Consider the following 18,842-nt stretch of genomic DNA (forward strand, 5'->3'; position numbering starts at 1 on the left):
GGATCAAATGAGATAATATTTGTAGAGTACTTTGCAAACCTTGAAAAGTTATATAAGTGCTATTATTATTTCTAAAAACTGAAAGGAAACAAAATGTCAACAATATTCCCTTTTTATTTTCAAAAACATGAAAACCATTTCTCTTTCAAAATAGCAAACTGGTGGCAAAATCCTCACTTTAAAAAGCCAGAGCAGAATTAAGAGAATGTTGTATATAGTAACAGCAATATTGTTGGAAGAATAACTGTGAACAACTAAGTTATTATATTATAAATACTCAAATCAGCTACAAAGGATCTATGAAGGAAGATGCCATTCACCTCCAGAGAAAGAAATAATAAATAGTTATACATTATATGGTTTTACATATAAATATATCTTCGTTAGTAGTTGCCTTCTTTAGTGGGTAGGGAGGAAAGGAGATAATTTGGAACTTAAAATGTAACTGCCACCACCATCCTCCATAAAAAAATTTAAATAAATAAGAAATATATTTCCCTGATCTAACCACCCACTCTATAATCCAATAATACTTTAACTTATTCGATGTTGTATTCATTTCTTCGAGTAAAAATGGAAACTTTGATCTAGCCATTCTGGAGAGCAATTTGGAACTATGCCAAAAGGGTTATGAAACTGCATAATACCCTTTGATCCTTTGGTGCCACCACTGGAATTGTATCCCAAAGAGATCATAAAAGAGGGAGAAGAGGACTTACAAAAATGTTTATAGCAGCTCTTTTTGTGGTATCAAAGAATTGGAAAATGAGTGGATGCCATTCAGTTGGGGAATGGCTAAAAAAGTTATGGCATATAAATGTTATGGAATACTATTGTTCTATAAGAAATGATGAACAAACTGACATCAAAAAAGTATGGAAAGACCTACATACAGCTGATGCTGAGTGAAGTGAGCAGAACCAGGAACACATTGTACACAATAAGATTGTATGATGATCAGTAGTTACTGATTCAATATTCAGTGATTCAAGGCAGTTCCAAAAACTTTGAGTGGAAAATGCCATCCACATCCAAAGAGAGAACTATGGAGCCTGAATGCAGATTGAAGCATACTATTTTCACCATTTTTTCCTTTTGTTTTTTTCTTTCTCATGGTTTTTCCCTTTTGTTCTGATTTTTCTTCCCCAACATGACTCATGGAAATAATTTTTAAATGGATGTAAGCTATTTACATGCAACTAATAAAAAATTTCACAATTAAAAAATAAATATAGAAACCCCTTGAGAGCAGCGACTGCTTCATTTTTTTATCTTTGTATCCCCAGTTCCTTAAACCATGTGTTGAACATCTTTGAGACTTAATGAATTGTTACCTCTCTGACTGATGAATGAATAAATCCTGAAGGAAAGAACAGGGTCTTTTTCATCATTGTATCTCTCTCCAGCATCTACCTTCAAGGGCTTACACATAGTAAGTACTCAGTAAATGTTGAATAAATGAATTTTGGGGTGTGGATCCTTTAAAAAAAATACATACATATATATATGTTATGCCTTGTATATTCACAAGTAATACCAATGTCCAGTTCCATACAGCACGTGTTTCTTTCATTTTAATTGCAGTTAGAGTACCTTTTAGTATATATTTTATTGTGAAGCTTGAAGAGGTAACTCTGATAGTATTATTTTGTTGTGATAATATATTTGAACAGAATTCTAGATATCTCAACTGTTTTATCCAAAGCATTTCATTCACAATCAGTCAGTTTAGTGGAAAGTGTAGCATTCTATAAAGGTATGCCAAGTAGAAGAATAAGACTTGTTTTTTTTATGTGTTAAACAAATTTTAATTTTTAAAAATGTTTTCTAGAATTTGTGGGAACTGGTACATAGAAGAAAATATCAGTCCTTAAAAAATTCTCTTTGATATAGCCTTTCCAACCTAAAAGTAGCTCTGAATGTTAGGACTTTGAGCTGTATATTAAAGAGTATGGCATTTATTTATTGTTTTTGAAAGTTTTGAGTTCTCCACTGAAATAATCATTGTTCAACAGATCCATTATTGAGTTGTATTTAAATTGAACACCTAGGGATTTGACATTGGCACTAGCAGTTCTTGGTGTTTTGTTTTTGTTTTTTATTGGAACAGCAATCTATATCTTAACTATTTTTAAAATGAGGATCCTGAGAAAATGTTTCATTGAATATTTATAAGACAGGTTTAAAAAAATTAAGATGAAGTATATAAAATGTGTTGTTGAATTATCAAAACTTGTCTGCTGTTCCATTACTTTTAAACTTTTCTGTGTCATGAATTCCTTTGGCACAGCCTACTTAACTGTTCTCAGAATATTTTCAGATGCATAGAATAAAATAAATAAGATCACAAAGGAAATGAATTTATTGAATTCATTGTTGAAACGATTTTCTTTTAAAGTTCATAGATACCATCTAATGGTAACAGTAATTTATTTACCTGGTGAAATGTTCCAACTCTTTGGTGCCAAGTAAAAGTAGAAAATTTCGTTATTTTCCTTTTATTCTATCTTGTGCCTTCCTTGTCCCCTCCACTCTCATTGGCTTAAGTTCAGGCCCTCATCACTTTTGTCACTGTAGTCACTTTCTGATTTCCTTGGGTTCAGTCTCTCAGAAATGCATCAAGTAACCTTCTCAAAGCCCAGCGCTAACTGTGCCATACCCCTGTGCAACAGTTTTTCGTAACTCACCATTGCCTATAAGATTAAAAAAAATACTCTCACCTGGTATTGCTATCTTCAGCCTAATTTTCTAGCCTTTTTTTTTTAATTAAATGTCTTATTTATCAATTTTTTAAACATAACAATCACTTCTCATAGATTTTCCTCCCTGATGTCATTTTTTACAGCAGGCAAAAGACATTTGAGCAAAACCATCCAGTAAAGCAACTGGGAATGCTATTATTTAAGATTCCGCAGCTGTAGCCTATTACTACTTATTACTATTTGGTGAGAGGAAGGAAATGTGTTTCAATATCATTTACCTTTCCATGTTTATTTCATATTACATGCTTTCCATACAGTCTAGCTTCTAGTCAAACTACAAAACTTTTCCCCATTCTTGTCTTGCTCACTTCCTTTCTGCATTCATATATAATAATGCAAATTTGAAATACAATTTAGCTTGTTTCTCTGTGTATTGCAGTGCTTTCCCTTCCTTTAAAACAGTGGTCTTCAAACTTTTATTCTCAATATCTTTATCCTATTAAAAATGATTGAGGATCTGTCCAAAGAGTTTTTGTTTATGTGGGTTATAGTTATAGATATTGAACACATTAAAAATAAAAACCAATTATGAATTTGTAGACTCTCTGAATGGATTTCAGAGATTCCAAGGATGCTCTGGACCAGACTTTGAGAACCACTGCTTTAAAACATAATTTAGGTGCCTTCTCGATTTTTCTGCAGCTAAAATTGATCTTTCCCTCTTTAGACTTTAGTTTATTTAAATGTTTGACTTTTTTTTTTCATTTTTAAAATTAAATTTTATTTTTTAGGTCAACAAAAATTTGCTTTTCTCTTTCGCTCAACTCCTTCCTATCGTCTATTAAGAGAGAAAAACAAAACCCCTATAGTCTAAGCAAAAGAAAATTCCCACATTGATCATGTCCAAAAAAAGTTTTGAGGTGTTTTTTGTTTTGTTTTGTTTTTATCTAAATCTTTTAAGTCCATTATCTCTCTGTCTGGAAGTGGATATGTAGTCCTCTAATAGAGTCCTATGTAAGTCCCATAGAATTGTGTGAATAATCATTGCTTTAATCATAGTTCCTAAGTCAGAGTTGTTTATCTTTACAATGTTATTGTTATTATTTAAATTGTTCACTTGGTTCTGGTCACTTCACTCTGAATCAATTCATATAATTTTCTCAGGTTTCTCTGAAACTATCCCATTCATTAGTTCTCAAAGTACAATAGCATTCTATTATGTTCATATACTTGTTTACCTATTCTTCAATTCATCTCCTTAGTTGCAGATTTTTTTGCCACCACAAAGAATTGCTATAAATATTTCTCTACTCCCTTAGAACTTATTTTGCTTAATCTCTTTTTCTTAATCTTACTTACTTCCACTTTCCTCCCCTTTTCTCTCCAGTTTCCCTGTCAAATGAAATATATTTGTTTACCTGTCTGTGTACATTTCCTCCTATTATTCAGAGAAGGTTCAAGTGTCATTCATCCTCTGCAAGTTTGCATTTCTTCTTTTGCATATAGCGTCTGTCATATCCTCTGATTTGTATTGTATTGTATTTGTATTTGGAAATGTTTCTTAATCTTTTATATTTGTTTCAATTCTTTGTATTCCTTTGATGTCTTGGTGTTGACAGGTAGATGTCACCTTGGCTATAGTATTGGCTCTGGAGTCAGGAAGGCCTTAATTCAAATCCAACTTCATTCAGCTAGTTATTAGCTATGTAACCCTAGATAAGTCACTCAGTGGACAGTGAGTTCCTTGAGGGCAGGAGCTATCTTTTGCTTCTTTTTATAGCCCCGGTACTTAGCACAGTACTTGTCATATAGTCAATAAATGTTTACTGACTCTTGCTTTTTAAAAAAGTGTGTTATTTTCAACCATGTTGTCACATGGTTTCAAGGAGGCCAAACATGGCATCCAAAGCCAGCTACTGCATTGATGGTAAATTCTCCAATTTGAAAAGGCTACAAGATAAAAGTACAGTAGAGGGACTGTTGTTGCATAATTTTTTGTTTGTGGATGATTGTGCACTCAGTGCAGCGTCCAAAGCTGAGATGCAACAAAGTATGGATTAATTCTCTGTTGCTTGTGCTAATTTTGGCCTAACAATTAACACCAAGAAAACAAAGGCTCTCTATCAGCCAATACCAGCACCACACCATCCATATGTGGTACAATTGAACTACAAATGGAGACGTTTTGAATGGTGTAGATAAATTCACTTCTCTTGATAATATACTTTCCAGGGATATACATATTGATAATGAGGTTGACACATGCCTTGCCAGATCTAGCTTAATCTTTAGGAGACTCCAAAGAAAAATGTAGGAGAGGAGAGGTATTAGACTGACTACCAAACTGAAAATCTGCACAGCCATTGTGCTGACCTCATTGTTGTGTGCCTGTGAAACCTAGACAGTTTACCAGTGCCATGCTAGGAAACTGAATCACTTCCATTTGAATTGTCTTATGGAAATTCTGAAGATCATTTGGCAGGATAAAATAACAGACACCTAGGTCCTTTCTTGAACTAAACTGCCAAACATTCCAACTCTATTGCAGAGAGCACAACTCCATTAGGTTGGTCATGTTGTTCAGATACCAAACGTTCACTTATCAAAAAGACTGTTTTATGGAGAACTTACATAGGACAAGAACTCACAAGGTGATCACAAAAAGTACTACAAGGACACACTCAGGATCTCTTTAACAACTTCATAATTGATTGTATGGCATGGGAGACACTGGCACAGAACCCCAGCATGGTGTGCCTTCATCAGAAAAGATCTTCTATGAGCAAAATTATCTCAAATGTTCATAGAGACTGTTTGTATCAGAGCACTCCAAGCTCATAGTGGTCTGATTAACCACAGTCATACACACTAACTTGACTCTAACATAGTAATGTCATTTTGGTCCTCTTCCATTTTACAGATGAGGAAATTGTGGCTGGTTGGTTGCACCTTCTTCCTAGGTGTGTTGTGAGACTCAAATGAGATATTAATAGTAAAGTGCTTAACATGATGCTTAGTCCGTGGTTGCTTAATAAAGTCTTGTCTCTTTCCTCCCTTAATCAGAGATATTTGCTGTGTAGATCCTTTCCTTCCCTTCCCACCCACCCCCATCTAGCATTAGCTTCTTGTCTTATTCTAACTCTACAGTGTTTGCATACAAAATCTTTCTAATTTGATGAATTCAAAATTACCTTTTTTTTAAAAATAAACATTTCTGTCTCTTACTTGGTTGAGCATTACCCCCTCCAACCATAGTTTTGCAAAATACCTCTTTTCCATTCTCTTTATTTAAAAAAAAAGTGTATATCTTTATATACTTCCTTGAATCATACTTTTGTGTTTGTCTCATCATCATCTTAGATTGTAACCTCCTGAAAAATAAAGGGCTGTCTTTCCATCTTTTTATAGCATTCATTGCCTAGAGGAAAGAGTTAGTCCTCTGAAAATTGGATTGGTTACTATTGTTACACATAGAGGATATGGTGTTTGTTGAATTGCTTTGAGTTGATATAGTATTTTTTTTTTTTCAAATAACCCTTAAGAAGAACAGTATATTTGTTGGCTTATTTCAAAAGAGATGCAATCCAGGATCTCTTCCAGCTCTAAAGCCATGAAACTATATGATTTTTAAGTGCAGTAAGATCTTTTTTTATTATTTGATAATTCCTTTTGTGATCTGCCTATTTATTCTTTTGAATGTTTCTTTATTGATTTAACTTTTATTCAGATCATTATCTTGTCAATAAAAACTATAGTCTTGATAATTAAAAATCTTTTAAAATTATATTTCTTGATTTGATTGTTGAACATTTTCTGAGTTATTAGAAGAAAGATTAATCTGTGTGGCATGAAGATAACAATTCAAATCAGTACTTCAACACTGAAATAATAATAGTAGGGTTTGTTTGGTTTTTTTAACATTCTCCTATAAATTATCAGTGTACCATATGGTAAAAACAAACAAACAAAAAACCACCTTATACACATACGTGTGGTAACTCATATTTGTAATCCTAGATGTGAGCCCTCTGGCACAGGGGGCTACCTAGGGAGTGATGACCCTGTTAAGGCTTCCATATCTTTAATGAGATTATATTGATTATAGCTATATTTCCAGGTGTTTAGAGACTTAGTCCGGGCAGAGATTTGTCTCAGATTTCTTTCAAAAAACTAAAAATTTTGTACATATATGGGTAACTCCCAAATACCATGAAACCTAAATAAGTTAAAACCTATGTAGCTTAACTCATTGATTTCCTTTATCTACCAAACATCTTCAATTCAGAAACTTTTTCTTTGCTAAGATGGTTTTAAAAATTGAAAGCAAACCAACTTTATTTTTTAACAAATTCTAGTTTCTGCCACCTTAAAAAAATGCATTTTTAACTTGGATTCAGCCATTAGCAGCTTAGTTAATTTTTATAGATACTGTCTAGTGCTAAAACTAAAAACCAAGTTGTAATATTATAGCCTCCCTTATTCTTTCTTCCTTCAAGATATAACACTTCCTAGCCCTACTCTTACCTTGAAATTCTTCAATATTTGCCTAATATTTTGGCATTTGTTTTCCTTTCTTTCAATTGCCTTCCCATTCTTCTTTTTTGATAGGTAGACTGAATTCCTACAGTCAGCTTGTGATTATGTATCTATCATCATCCCAGATGATGATGGTAATGATTTGGGGAGCAGTACTACAACCTTGAAGCATTTGGGGATTACAATAGTGGATACTGGGGAGACCTGTAAGAAACATCCCTCAACCTGCTATACAGTGGTCACGTATGTGTTACAGTTGTTGTTAATCACCCTAATAGAATGCCATACCACCTTAAATGATAGATACTAGATTTCCTGACAGCTAGGAGATGAGAAATTGTGTCCCATGCAACAGTGTATGCTCAATTTAGGATTCCCTGTTATATAACCCAACAAGGTCTAGGCCACTCTCCTGTTGTAACCCCAAAAGAGCTCCATAGTTATCAACAGACTTGAAAATTTTGAGACAGTCTACCTAGCATCTATTTCTTCTCCTCAGGTAAAGAACTTCTAAAGTTAAAGAACCAAGAAGAATGATTTTAAATAAATACTCCATTGATATATGGGCTTAATTTACTGACTAGTTGCAGACCTGTCAGAAAATCTGATGCATCCCATCATTGTCTTCTTGTCCACAAGCCAGTCAGCCAACCTGATCTTTAAAAAAGCCGGAAAGGTTTGTGGTAAGTGTTTTTCTTTCCCAACAATCAGTGTAACCTTTGAAATCACTAGAAATCCATAGCAGGAACTCCAAAAGGTAACTCCTTTTGTTTTATGTCGTATCTGGCCCTTGAGTCTCTTAGTATTCTGCCTTTTTTTTTTTTTTAATTAATTAATTAATTAATTGATTTTATTTATTTTTTTATAACTTTTTATTGACAGGTATTCTGCTATCTTGCAAAAAATAATGCCTTGTGCCCTGTGGGGAAGAGAAGGTGGAAGTGGCATTTCTAGACTTATAAAAGATATCCTTTCCACTTTCCCCTCACAACTCTTTTAGTCATAAGTTATAAAAGTACAAATGGACATTGCTTGCTTGCCAGTGATAATTAACTCTTAAGATTCTGCCTTGTGGAGGTGATCTAATGCCTTTTGTCTCTAATGAACAGAAATGCATCATTTTTTTTCCTATGATTCATCATTTAATCTAGAACACACTTTGCAAGGCACACTGGTGGTACAAAGGCAGAACTAAAGATGGTTCCTACTTATTTTAATACTGAACTTAATTATTTTCTGTTACTTTCCATCCAAACTAATAAAAATATTTCTCCTCATGTTGTTGTAATACAACTTTTTAAGCTCTTAGAGTGCCTATTAGCTGCCGTGAAATATTCCATATTTATCCTGATCTCTCAGACATGGCCAGATTGTCTTCTATTTCTTTCCAATGTCTCTCTAACAAGGCTTCTGGAGTCTATGTATTTATTAAAATATGTATATTTTAGCTATATTTTAGCATAGTGGTCTCCTCTGTATTTTATGTATTTATGTATTTTATGCATTTATGTTAATTTTATGTATTTATTCTAAGAAGAGGTCCATAAGCTTCACCAGACTGACAGAGGAATCCAAGATAATAGAAAAAAGTTTATGAACCCTTGTTCTGGAACCTTACTGATTTTTATCAGTTGTATTAAATCTCTGGTTGCATCATAAAGATTACTAACTACTCACCTTAAAATTGCCAGCAAAGAACTTTTCTGCAAAGATGCAAATGCAACAATGACAACATCTTATTGTGTAAATGTCACTAATTGGCATAAAACTGAAAAGGTTGTTACACATCCTTACTTATATGACCAAGAAACCTTCTCTCCAGTACTCTCCTTACTGTAAATTATTGATATAGTCTACAAATCGGGTTGTCTAAGAGTTGGGTTGTTAATCTGGGTTCACTTTTAATCCTCTTAGAAGTATAGACTGAGTTACAGTAGTTTTACCATTGTGTATAAGAACAATAGACAATCTTTTAAAAAAACTTTTATAATTTCTCTTCCTTCCCCCAAAAAGAGAGAAAATGACCTAATTATAAAAAGGTTTTCCATTTTAAATAAACAGTCCTTTAGATCAAAGTTTCTAAAACTGTGGGTTGTGATCCCACATGGGGTCGCATAACTGAATGTGGGAGTCATGATAAATTTGGCAACAGCAAAAGGTATCAAATATTTTGCCAAGATTTAATTCTTTATGTAAAAATAAACAAGTACATCCATCTCATTAGTATTCAAATTTGCTTTTATCTTTAGTAATTGGTAAATAAATGGTAAAATTATATGTATACAAAGAATTGTTTTAAAATAAATTTCTTTATGATTTGTTATAATTAAATGTTTGATTTGCATACCTATTTTATATATCTAGGATTGCATAAAAATTTGTCAGGCAAAAAGGGATTGTGAGTGGAAAAAGTTTAAGAAATTATTTAGATAATTTCTTAGGTTTTTCTAAAATAGTATTTCTGTATAGATAGAAAGGAAGAGCTCAAGTTTGAGGCTCATATCAATACTTTTTCTTAAGTTTCACTAAACTAGATTATGAGTTACTGATTGATTTCTTTTAATGTAAATAAGGAGTTACTATTTAACAATTAATTACTTTCCTATTATCCAAATATACCTCTTTGTGCTGGTACCTCTTGAGAAAATTGCCCCAAAATGAACTAATTTTATTTATGAAGCCTCTAAAATCAGGATTAGGAGACCTTTAAGTAGATCAGTGGCTAAAAATCCTTAACTCCTTTAACTATTTCTTTTTTATTTTGTTTTTTAGACCTGCTTTTGGATGATCAGAGTTTATTTTAGGTGATAATGTTGGATACCGAATCTACAACTTCCTTTGGATTCCAATTGTTGATAACAAATACAATGCAAATACCTCAATTCAAGATTATGAAAACAGTACTTGGAAAACTTTCTCAATGATTGTCTTTGCTTGGGTTGTGTTTTATGCTAGCAGAAGCCTTGTACAAGGTTTGCTGCTGACTCTAGAGCAGCATATATCAAGTTTTCTGGGAACTTTGGGAGCCACCAACATGGGCAACTCTTGTATTTGTCGAGATGATAGTGGCACAGAAGATAATGCAGAGTCCCAGCATCAGCAGACTGAGAACAGTATATTACCAGCAGCTGAAAACAGAAGCCATCTAAGGGACCCTGTGAGACCACCTAGAAGGGGCCGAGGACCACATGAGCCAAGAAGAAAGAAACAAAATGTAGATTGTTTGGTGTTGGATACACTGGCAGTAATTCGGACACTTGTAGATAAGTAAGTATCCACCTATCAATGACTACAGATTTAAAGAAAATTTTTCTGCTGGAAACTTCTAACAGTTGCCTTCATTTTGTTTTTACATGCTGCATCAGGATAACAATGAGCCTTGTACTTTTAGGGAAAGGGAGGATATTTTTGTTGGTATCTCTAATGGCAGTATAAATTATATGTTTTGTGTTTTCACTTGCCAGCATTGACTTCAGCCTGAATTTGTCTAAAATTATTGTAGGAAGAAAACACTAATTAAAGAAAACTCTGATTTCTCTTAGTAGAAAAGTAGAAGATGAGCAAGTTTGTTACTGGTGATAATAGGAAGTACTTTTAAAAGATTCATTGCCATTAGTACATTCTCATTCATGCCACTGACCAGAGATTCAAGTTGTCTCTTCTATATAGCATATATGTAATTATTAGATATAAAGGGTTTATCTTTTAACTTCTTGAGAGAAAAGACTGAGTAATTTTCATCTTTTCCCCTATATTTTTCATCCATATCCTTTTTAAATGTGCTTGATCTGCTTGTGAATATGTGAAAAATACTACATACATACTCCATTTTAAGAAAACCAAAATAAACCCAGAACGGTGGAAGGAACATTGGATTTGGAGTCAAAGTACCTGGGACTAAAGCCCAGCAAAGTAACTCCCTACCTGTTTCCATAGAAGGTAGCATAATGCAGTACAAAGAAAACCAATTCTGAAGGCCTGGGTTCATGTCCCACCTCTGACATTTTCTACTTGTTTGACCCAAGCCTCATTCTCATACTGTAAAGTGAGGCATTGTAAAGTGCTTGGTTAGATGACTTCTAATTTCTCTCCCAGCTCTAAGTCTATAATTCCATGAAAATTATGGGATTGGATTACACTGCTGATAAAATCCCTTCTAGCTCTGTGATCTACAATCCCCTGAAAATTCAAATCTGCAAAAACCTATGTGTGTAAAATAGCAATATAAGTGATAAGGATCATATTATTTTTAAAATTTTCTATATTTTACAGAATTACTTTAGCATTCCTTTAAATAGGATTTTTAGTACATATAAATTATCTTTTATTTATAAAAATTCATTGAAAAAAGTTAATTTTGTACATTTTTCAGAAACACATTGAATGTAACACTGAATGACATTACTTCCTGTTTCTCTATATTGGTATACTATAAGTGTGACTACTCCAGGGAAATAAACTTTTGTTTTACATTTTTCCCTAGGAGAGAGACAGAGACAGATACAGAGACAGAGAGACAGAGACAGAGAAAGATTCAGAGAAACAAAGGGAGAAAAAGAATTTGTGGGTGTGTGACTGGATTGATCTCCAGGTATCTGTCAGCAATTTTATTAGGGGGAAAAACATAACTTCAGGACTAGCCATTTAAGGAACAGTGAGATCAAAATGCCTTTAATGATGGTGTACATCCAAAGAAATACATTTTAACCTTAAATTAACTATATGTGGCTACTATACCACAGTTGAATATAAGGGGCTGGGGGCTTGCATTAAAAGTCCCTCTATACAGACATAAAAATAACTGGGAGTATATAGAACTTTGTTTTGAAGAACTCCAACTAAATATTGAGTTTGGGAGTCTTCCAAGGCAATAATTAATTTTTTTAAAAACACCGTTTTCAAGATTATAAAATTATTATGAATGGTTGTGTTAAAGAAATAAGGAAATAAATAGCAAGCCAAGTTAATTGCAACCCATTGAAAAAGCAGGTGCAAAGCAGCTTTTGCCAGTTTTAAAAAGAATAATTAATGGAATGGCAATGGGTAGAAGCTTTATTTACAAGTTTCAGAAGATATCACCGATAATGAGTGTGCTTTTTGTGAAAGCATGGAGTTTACCACTATTTATTTAAATAAGACAAGTAAAATGTATTTGAAAGCACAGAAAAGATCCTCACATTAAACAAAGGTATCGGAGTCATAGAAATAGACCATTGAAATAGGCCTTCTATGAAAGGAAAAGCAAAAGCAAACATGGAATAAATGATAACAGAATACTACAAAAAATAGTGTAACGCTTTAAATAGTTTTTATGGACCTGGAAATTTATTCAGCAATACTTTGAAGAGTAATACAGTGACTTCTTATGAAGTTTAACAGGCCATTGAAACAATACTTAAAGCAAAAGATAATAGGCTCAAGAGAGTCTAGTAGGAAGAGTTCTTTTCCCTAAAATTAGTTCCTTACCATACTGCTAAAACAATTTCTCTACATGCCTTTATTCAGGAAAAGAGTATTTTTGATTTTTCTAGAGAAGAACACAATTCTTAATACTGCATATATTGAGCAAACTTGATACAGAACCGAATGCTGCTTTTGGTCATATTTTTTTTTCCTCATTTTCTTCATGTCATTTTTACTCTGAAAGAGCTGACGATTATTAGCATACGGCTCTACCTCTAAGAAAAATTTCTTAAGATATAATCATTTTCTGCTTTATGTGAAAAACTAAAATAAATCTTCCTATCTATAACATGACCTTAAAATTTTGGGGGGTTTAGTCACAGTTTAAAACTATTTAAGTTTTTGTCATTTTAAAATTATTTCACTTTAAATCAACTGTGGAAATAACCACTTAAAGCTGCTTTTTTATTAATTTGATTAATTGCTCATGTGCTTAGGCTTTCCAAAACTGTGTAGGTAGATAGATTTGAAATATTTATTAATAAGGGTACTTTAAACTATTTACTGTAAAATGTTTTGGAGAAAGGATCATTCTTCTTGTTTAGCCATTTTATCCACCTTGGAATTTAGGTATTGTACAGAAATTCTACTGTGACGTCTACAAGTCAGGTCATTTCCTATATACTGATTTGAACTTCTGTTCTATTTACTGTCCTCTCATTGTTGTCTCTTGATTTAGCTAGTTTTCTTTATTGTGTAATTAGGAAGAAAATGCTTCTAAAGAGGTTAACAATATACATCCATAAAAGATAGGTAATCTCTTATGGCAAAAACACCAAATTAAATATTAGTAAACCTGGTTCCAGTTTCTACTGTGCCACTAATTACCTCTTTAACCTTGAGTAAGTCCCCCTCTCTGGGCCTGTTCCCTCATTTGTAAAATGAGAGGCTTAGCCTAAATGATTTCCAAGATACTATATAGCTCTAAAATACTATATAGCTCTAAAATTGTATAATTTATTTTCTTCCATGGAATTCCACCTTCCCTTTTATCACACTTCCCTTTTTGTATCTCTTTCATGTGTCTCTGAAAAGCAGGCTGGTTCTTTCTAGTCACCTTTTCTTTAATAGCTAGTTAATTCCTTAACAGTTTAATGTTTCTTGACTTGGATCAGGTGAACTCTAAGGTCCCTTCCAGTTCTAAATCCTTTGTCTTAGAAGAAATTTTTCAAAAACACAAATTCCCAAAATATCTAGAGTTGGATGGGAACCTAGACTATCTGGTCTACATGAACAGAAATCTCTGTAACATTACTGACAAATAACCATCTAATATTCATTTGATGATATTCAGCAAAAGGGGAACCTACCACCATCTAAGATTACTCATTTTACTTTTGTACAGTTATAATTATTAGGAGGTTTTTCCTCATAGTAAATCTAGGTCATCCTTCTAATAATGTCTACTGCTCCTAGTTTACTAGGCCAAATAGAGCAAGTCTGGATCCCTTTTCTATATTATCAGCCCTTCAGAGACTTGAAGATAGCTATCATGTTGCTCCTAAGACTTCTCTTCTCTGGACTAACTATCCCCAGTTCCTTTAACCAGTTCTAGTATGGCTTAGTCACCAGTCCTCTTACCATCCTGTTTGCCTTTATCTGGATATTAACTAGGTAAACTAACTGGGCCTGCAATATATTCAATGTTTATCACATACATTGCTTGTGACATTCAGATACAGAAAATATCACCTAGACATTTATCCTATCTCCCAAACTTCTCTTTCATTCGCTAGAGATAGCTGGCTGGCTATGTCCGTAGTAAGAATGTTCTGCAAGGTTATTTATAAGGGTGTTATATGGGTTGAACTGTGTCAACAAATGGGTAAAACAAAGTGTCTGAAAGGACCAGTTGGATATTGCCACAGCCTCCAAGAGAAGTATTAAAAACTCAGCTGGTGAAGCTGTTTAGCCAGAGTCCTTTGTGTTGCCTGATCTTGAATCCTGATCAATCTGAAGCTCATTGCATCTTCAGAGATAAGTGAACTATGAAGTCTGAGTGCTGTGCAGAAATCCTCCAGCTAACAACATGTGAGAGAAAGATTGTCAGACCTACCATAAGAACAATCACCATGTAAGGCTATACAAGGGACGTCTTTTCAATTCTCTATGGCCGTTATACTTGTCCTACTATGGCTCATCCTAGATATATTGGTAGGATCTCAGTACTTACATGAGTTGTACACTCAGTTTTCAGTATAGCCCATCTTTCTAGTTCTAGTAGGTGCTCAACAGTATATGGGAACTATACTTGTAGTACTCTATTTCCATTGTCTATTTATACCTTTTGGGAGCCCCAATAAATTCTTTTTTGGATTCAAAGGTGAATCTGTTCATGTCTTTCTATGTCATAAACCTAAATAAAAACTAATGGAACAAGGAAGACATACTCTATCAGTGTTCTTACTCATAAGTGGCAACCAGAACTGAGCACAATTCTCACTTTTTATGAATGGCCTCTTTCTCTCGATTCATGTCTTTTCAAACGGAATATTTCTTCTAAATCTTAGAATATTCAGTCATCACTATTTCAGTATTTTCTGAAAGGGACCTATAAATTAAACAGAAACAGCAACAATTATGAATTTGTGTTGATTCTTCCTCTAGCACTTCATTTAGATTTCTTTTTTGTCTTCATAAAATCTCTACAAGGACGTCATGAAGATGACATTTACCTTCCTGGGGTTCAGAAAGGTTAAATGCTTTGCCAATGTTCCTTCCATCTAATGAGATTTCATTTTATAAATATTCATTTCTTCTTATTTTGTTTAATTGCCATCATGGGGAGACTGACTTTACAAAATGGCCATTTAATATGAGCATTGATTCTTTAGGTTTGTAATGGTTTCTTATCTTCCTTCCTCTATATTCAGTCATTTAAGTCTCCTCTTTCTCCTTTCCACAACTGAATTTTAATTCAAAACTTTCATTTATAATTTTCCCAAGCTTGACATTTTAATTGTCTATTTTTCAGTGACCAGGAACCTCCTTATTCAATGATCACATTGCACGAAATGGCAGAAACAGGTATCATAACATTTTTGTTCAGAAAGAATTATTAGCCTAAAGAAATGCTCTGTTGATTTTTTTCCAGAAAATAAAATAAGCAATTATTCATGTAAAATAGAGTTCCTATATGAGAAGTTTGAAATGGTAACATATAGTTTTGAGTGTACTAAATGTGTGTATTTTATATGCAGTGAAATTATACAATGTCCACTTGCCATTTTTTTCCTCCAAAACATCATATTCTTATCTGCTTTAAATATATTAACTCATTATCAAATGAGAAGCATTTTAGGTCTCAAAATGCTATATGCTATTATTATTATTATTGTTATTTCATGTATAAATCTTTTAAAAGCTTTTAGTTTACAAATTTCTTCTCTACATGTTTTCTTCCCTTCTTGTGCCCTGCCCTATAGAATGAATATGACTACTAAGCTTGAATATCTCGTAGTTATAATAATCATTTCCTATAGTTATTTCTTAAGTTATTCTTAATTTTTAATTATATGGATATTTTTGTTTTCTTTTAGTTTTTATTTGCTATTATTGTTTTATATCTCTTGCATTTCCCAGTATGTCCATTCCCCCATCTCTTCCAGAGAGCCATTCCTTAGAACAAAGAATGGAGGAGGGAGGGAGGGGGAACATCAATAAAAGTAACAAATATATCAGCCAAGCCTGGCAGGGGATATGTGTATGTGTGTGTGTGTGAGAGAGTGTGTGTGTGTGTGTGTGTGTGTGTGTGTGTGTGTGTGTGTGTGTGTGTGTTTTGTAATGATCTGAGGTGTGTGTGTCATGGGTAATGTGTATATATGTATGGGGATGGGTGGGGGTGTGGATGTGGTGTGGGTATAATATATAGAGACGTAATAGGGGGAGAAAAAATTCAAAAACTTAGTTTTTAATAAGGTTAATTTCACATACAGACAATTCCCTTCCTAATTTAAATACATTCAACTTTATTATATATCAATAGCCAGTCACCCAGCCAAATGACTTGTTTGTCACAACTCTGTCCCCTTTGATTTCCTGTAATAATGGGACCTACCCTGTCCTTGACCTTAGTTATCCTAGACCCTAACCTGAGCTCAAGGTTGTTGAACTTGTGGTGGCAAATTTTCCAAAAGTGCTTTTCTCCTTAACACTGCCTGACCCAGCTCCTTGCTCCTAGCCATTCCCCAGAGGTCTTTCCCTATTCTTTATTTTAAAAGCTAAAGGCCCCACCCCTGCTCCAGTTCCTATGATGAAATGCCCCAAATAGCTTGAGTCAGCTTTTGCCCTGAAATGTAGAAATATCTTACTTAACACCCTGGTATTCCCCAAGAATTCATTTGGACCAAAGTCTCACTTTCCATATAGAGTATAACTGAAAAAAAGAGAAAGTGAGATTTAGAAGGAAGTCTTCCAATTACAAGCTATACTTATATAGCACTTTATAGTTTACAACTTTCTTACTAGTGGTCAAAAACAAACAAACAGACAAAAACCCTAAGAAAAAGCAAAACTCCAAAGTGCTGTATATACACTTCAGCAACGGGAGGGGGGGGGGGGGGGGGGGGGGGGGGAGCCAGAATACTCCATTGTCTTCCACAATAGACCTGGGAGGAAAGAAAGAAGCAATAAATAGAACTGGAAAAGGAAATAGGCTAGTCAAGAATACAAAGAAAGGGGTTGTTTGTGTAGTTAGCTAATTCAGGATGGTTACCCACCCTTACTGTCTGGTCTCCTACTCTAGTTTTACTATGTGATTTAATCCAGACTGCAAAGCCTACTAGTGCCTTGGACCTAAGAAAGTTATTCCCATTGCTTAGTAGGAAAGAGAAAGGGAAATCCCTGTTCAGATTCTTCTTGCCCTTCCAAGTTGGAATATAATATGATTAGGTTCAATGCTACTTCTCATATGCTTTAGCTTTGCTAAAGAATCTACAATTTCTGTCATGTAGATATTATCTTCAGAGCATTCTGATTTTGTTTTCATCCATGATGTTTTACAAATCCTTCATAAAGTCTCTGTTCAACATACTGATGAGTACACTGGATGATTCTTTTAATATCTTGAGGATGCCAGTGGACTTGGACTATCCATTTTGTAATATCTCATTCTTGCAATGTGATCAGTCCACTCATATGTATCATTGTTTTTCATGTCACTTATTTTATATAAAACCACAGCTACATCATGAGTTAAATAGGCCTTTGTAGATTCACCTAGATACCTTATGGTGATATAATAAACACTATCATAATATATATATTTTCCTTTCTAAGAAAGAATTTTTCCCCTAATTTAAATAATTCATTTATGACTTTTGGGGAAAAAGCCTATTTACAAATTGACAACAAGCAAATTTAAGTATTTTTCTTTCTCATTTATATGAAAGGATCTGAATTTAGGTTATAATTTATTTTTTTATTTTTGCTGAGGCAATTGAGTTTAAATAACTTGCCTAGGGTCACACAGCTAGGAATTGTTAAGTGTCTGAGGCTGGATTTGAATTTAGATCCTCCTGACTTCAGGGCTGATACTCTATCCACTGCACCATCTAACTGCCCCTTAATTTCTTTTGAAAAGAAAACTTTGTCAGATTTTATTCATGGCGGATAATTTTTCATTTTACCTTTTATCCTGTAAACAATTATGCCAGTCATCTTGACCAACAGGTTCCAAAGCTACCTTTCACATACTAGAGAAAAAAATTTTCCCTCCCTGTCTGGTTCCCTAAGCATTTGTGCCGAGAATTAGAATAACTCACAAAGTCTTCCACTTATGATTTGTCTCATTTGGAAGCAGAAAATGAGATTTAATTCTTCTAATTGACAGACAAAAAAGCAGCCTTTCCATATAACTGTTTTGGAACTGGAGGGAAAATGTCTATTATTGTTCTTTCAATTGTTTACTAATTTCTTAAGCATCACTGTGATGCTATACCCTATTTTTAATCTTTGTCATTAATTCTCATGTGAGAAATCATTTAAATACATTTCAGAGACAACATTTAAATATAGTTTAAGGGGCCATGGCACAGAATATGCAACCTTTTAGAGCTACCAGATTTGCGAGTTAAAGTTTTTGGATTCCAGCTATCATAAGATGGCTATTTATCTCTAATTGCTTTAAAAGCCTCATATTAA

The 18,842-nt window shown here is 33.6% G+C and overlaps 1 protein-coding gene across 3 annotated transcripts in view; it reads left to right on the forward strand.

Moving 5' to 3' along the window:
- Window positions 1-18,842, forward strand: part of RSPRY1 (ring finger and SPRY domain containing 1) — a 61,061-nt gene that overhangs the window by 10,305 nt on the left and 31,914 nt on the right. Inside the window, exons 2-6 of one of the 3 annotated variants that reach the window (XM_051979895.1) lie at window positions 1,287-1,432; window positions 7,311-7,481; window positions 7,738-7,921; window positions 10,011-10,505; window positions 15,676-15,728. In XM_051979895.1, the coding sequence (XP_051835855.1) occupies window positions 10,159-10,505; window positions 15,676-15,728 (400 nt within the window). In that variant the 5' untranslated portion in view covers window positions 1,287-1,432; window positions 7,311-7,481; window positions 7,738-7,921; window positions 10,011-10,158. The remainder of the gene's footprint in view (window positions 1-1,286; window positions 1,433-7,310; window positions 7,482-7,737; window positions 7,922-10,010; window positions 10,506-15,675; window positions 15,729-18,842) is intronic. The other 2 variants (XM_051979896.1, XM_051979897.1) reach the window with 2 other exon arrangements.

Source organism: Antechinus flavipes, chromosome 2, assembly GCF_016432865.1.
Source record: "Antechinus flavipes isolate AdamAnt ecotype Samford, QLD, Australia chromosome 2, AdamAnt_v2, whole genome shotgun sequence".
NCBI lineage: Eukaryota > Metazoa > Chordata > Mammalia > Dasyuromorphia > Dasyuridae > Antechinus > Antechinus flavipes.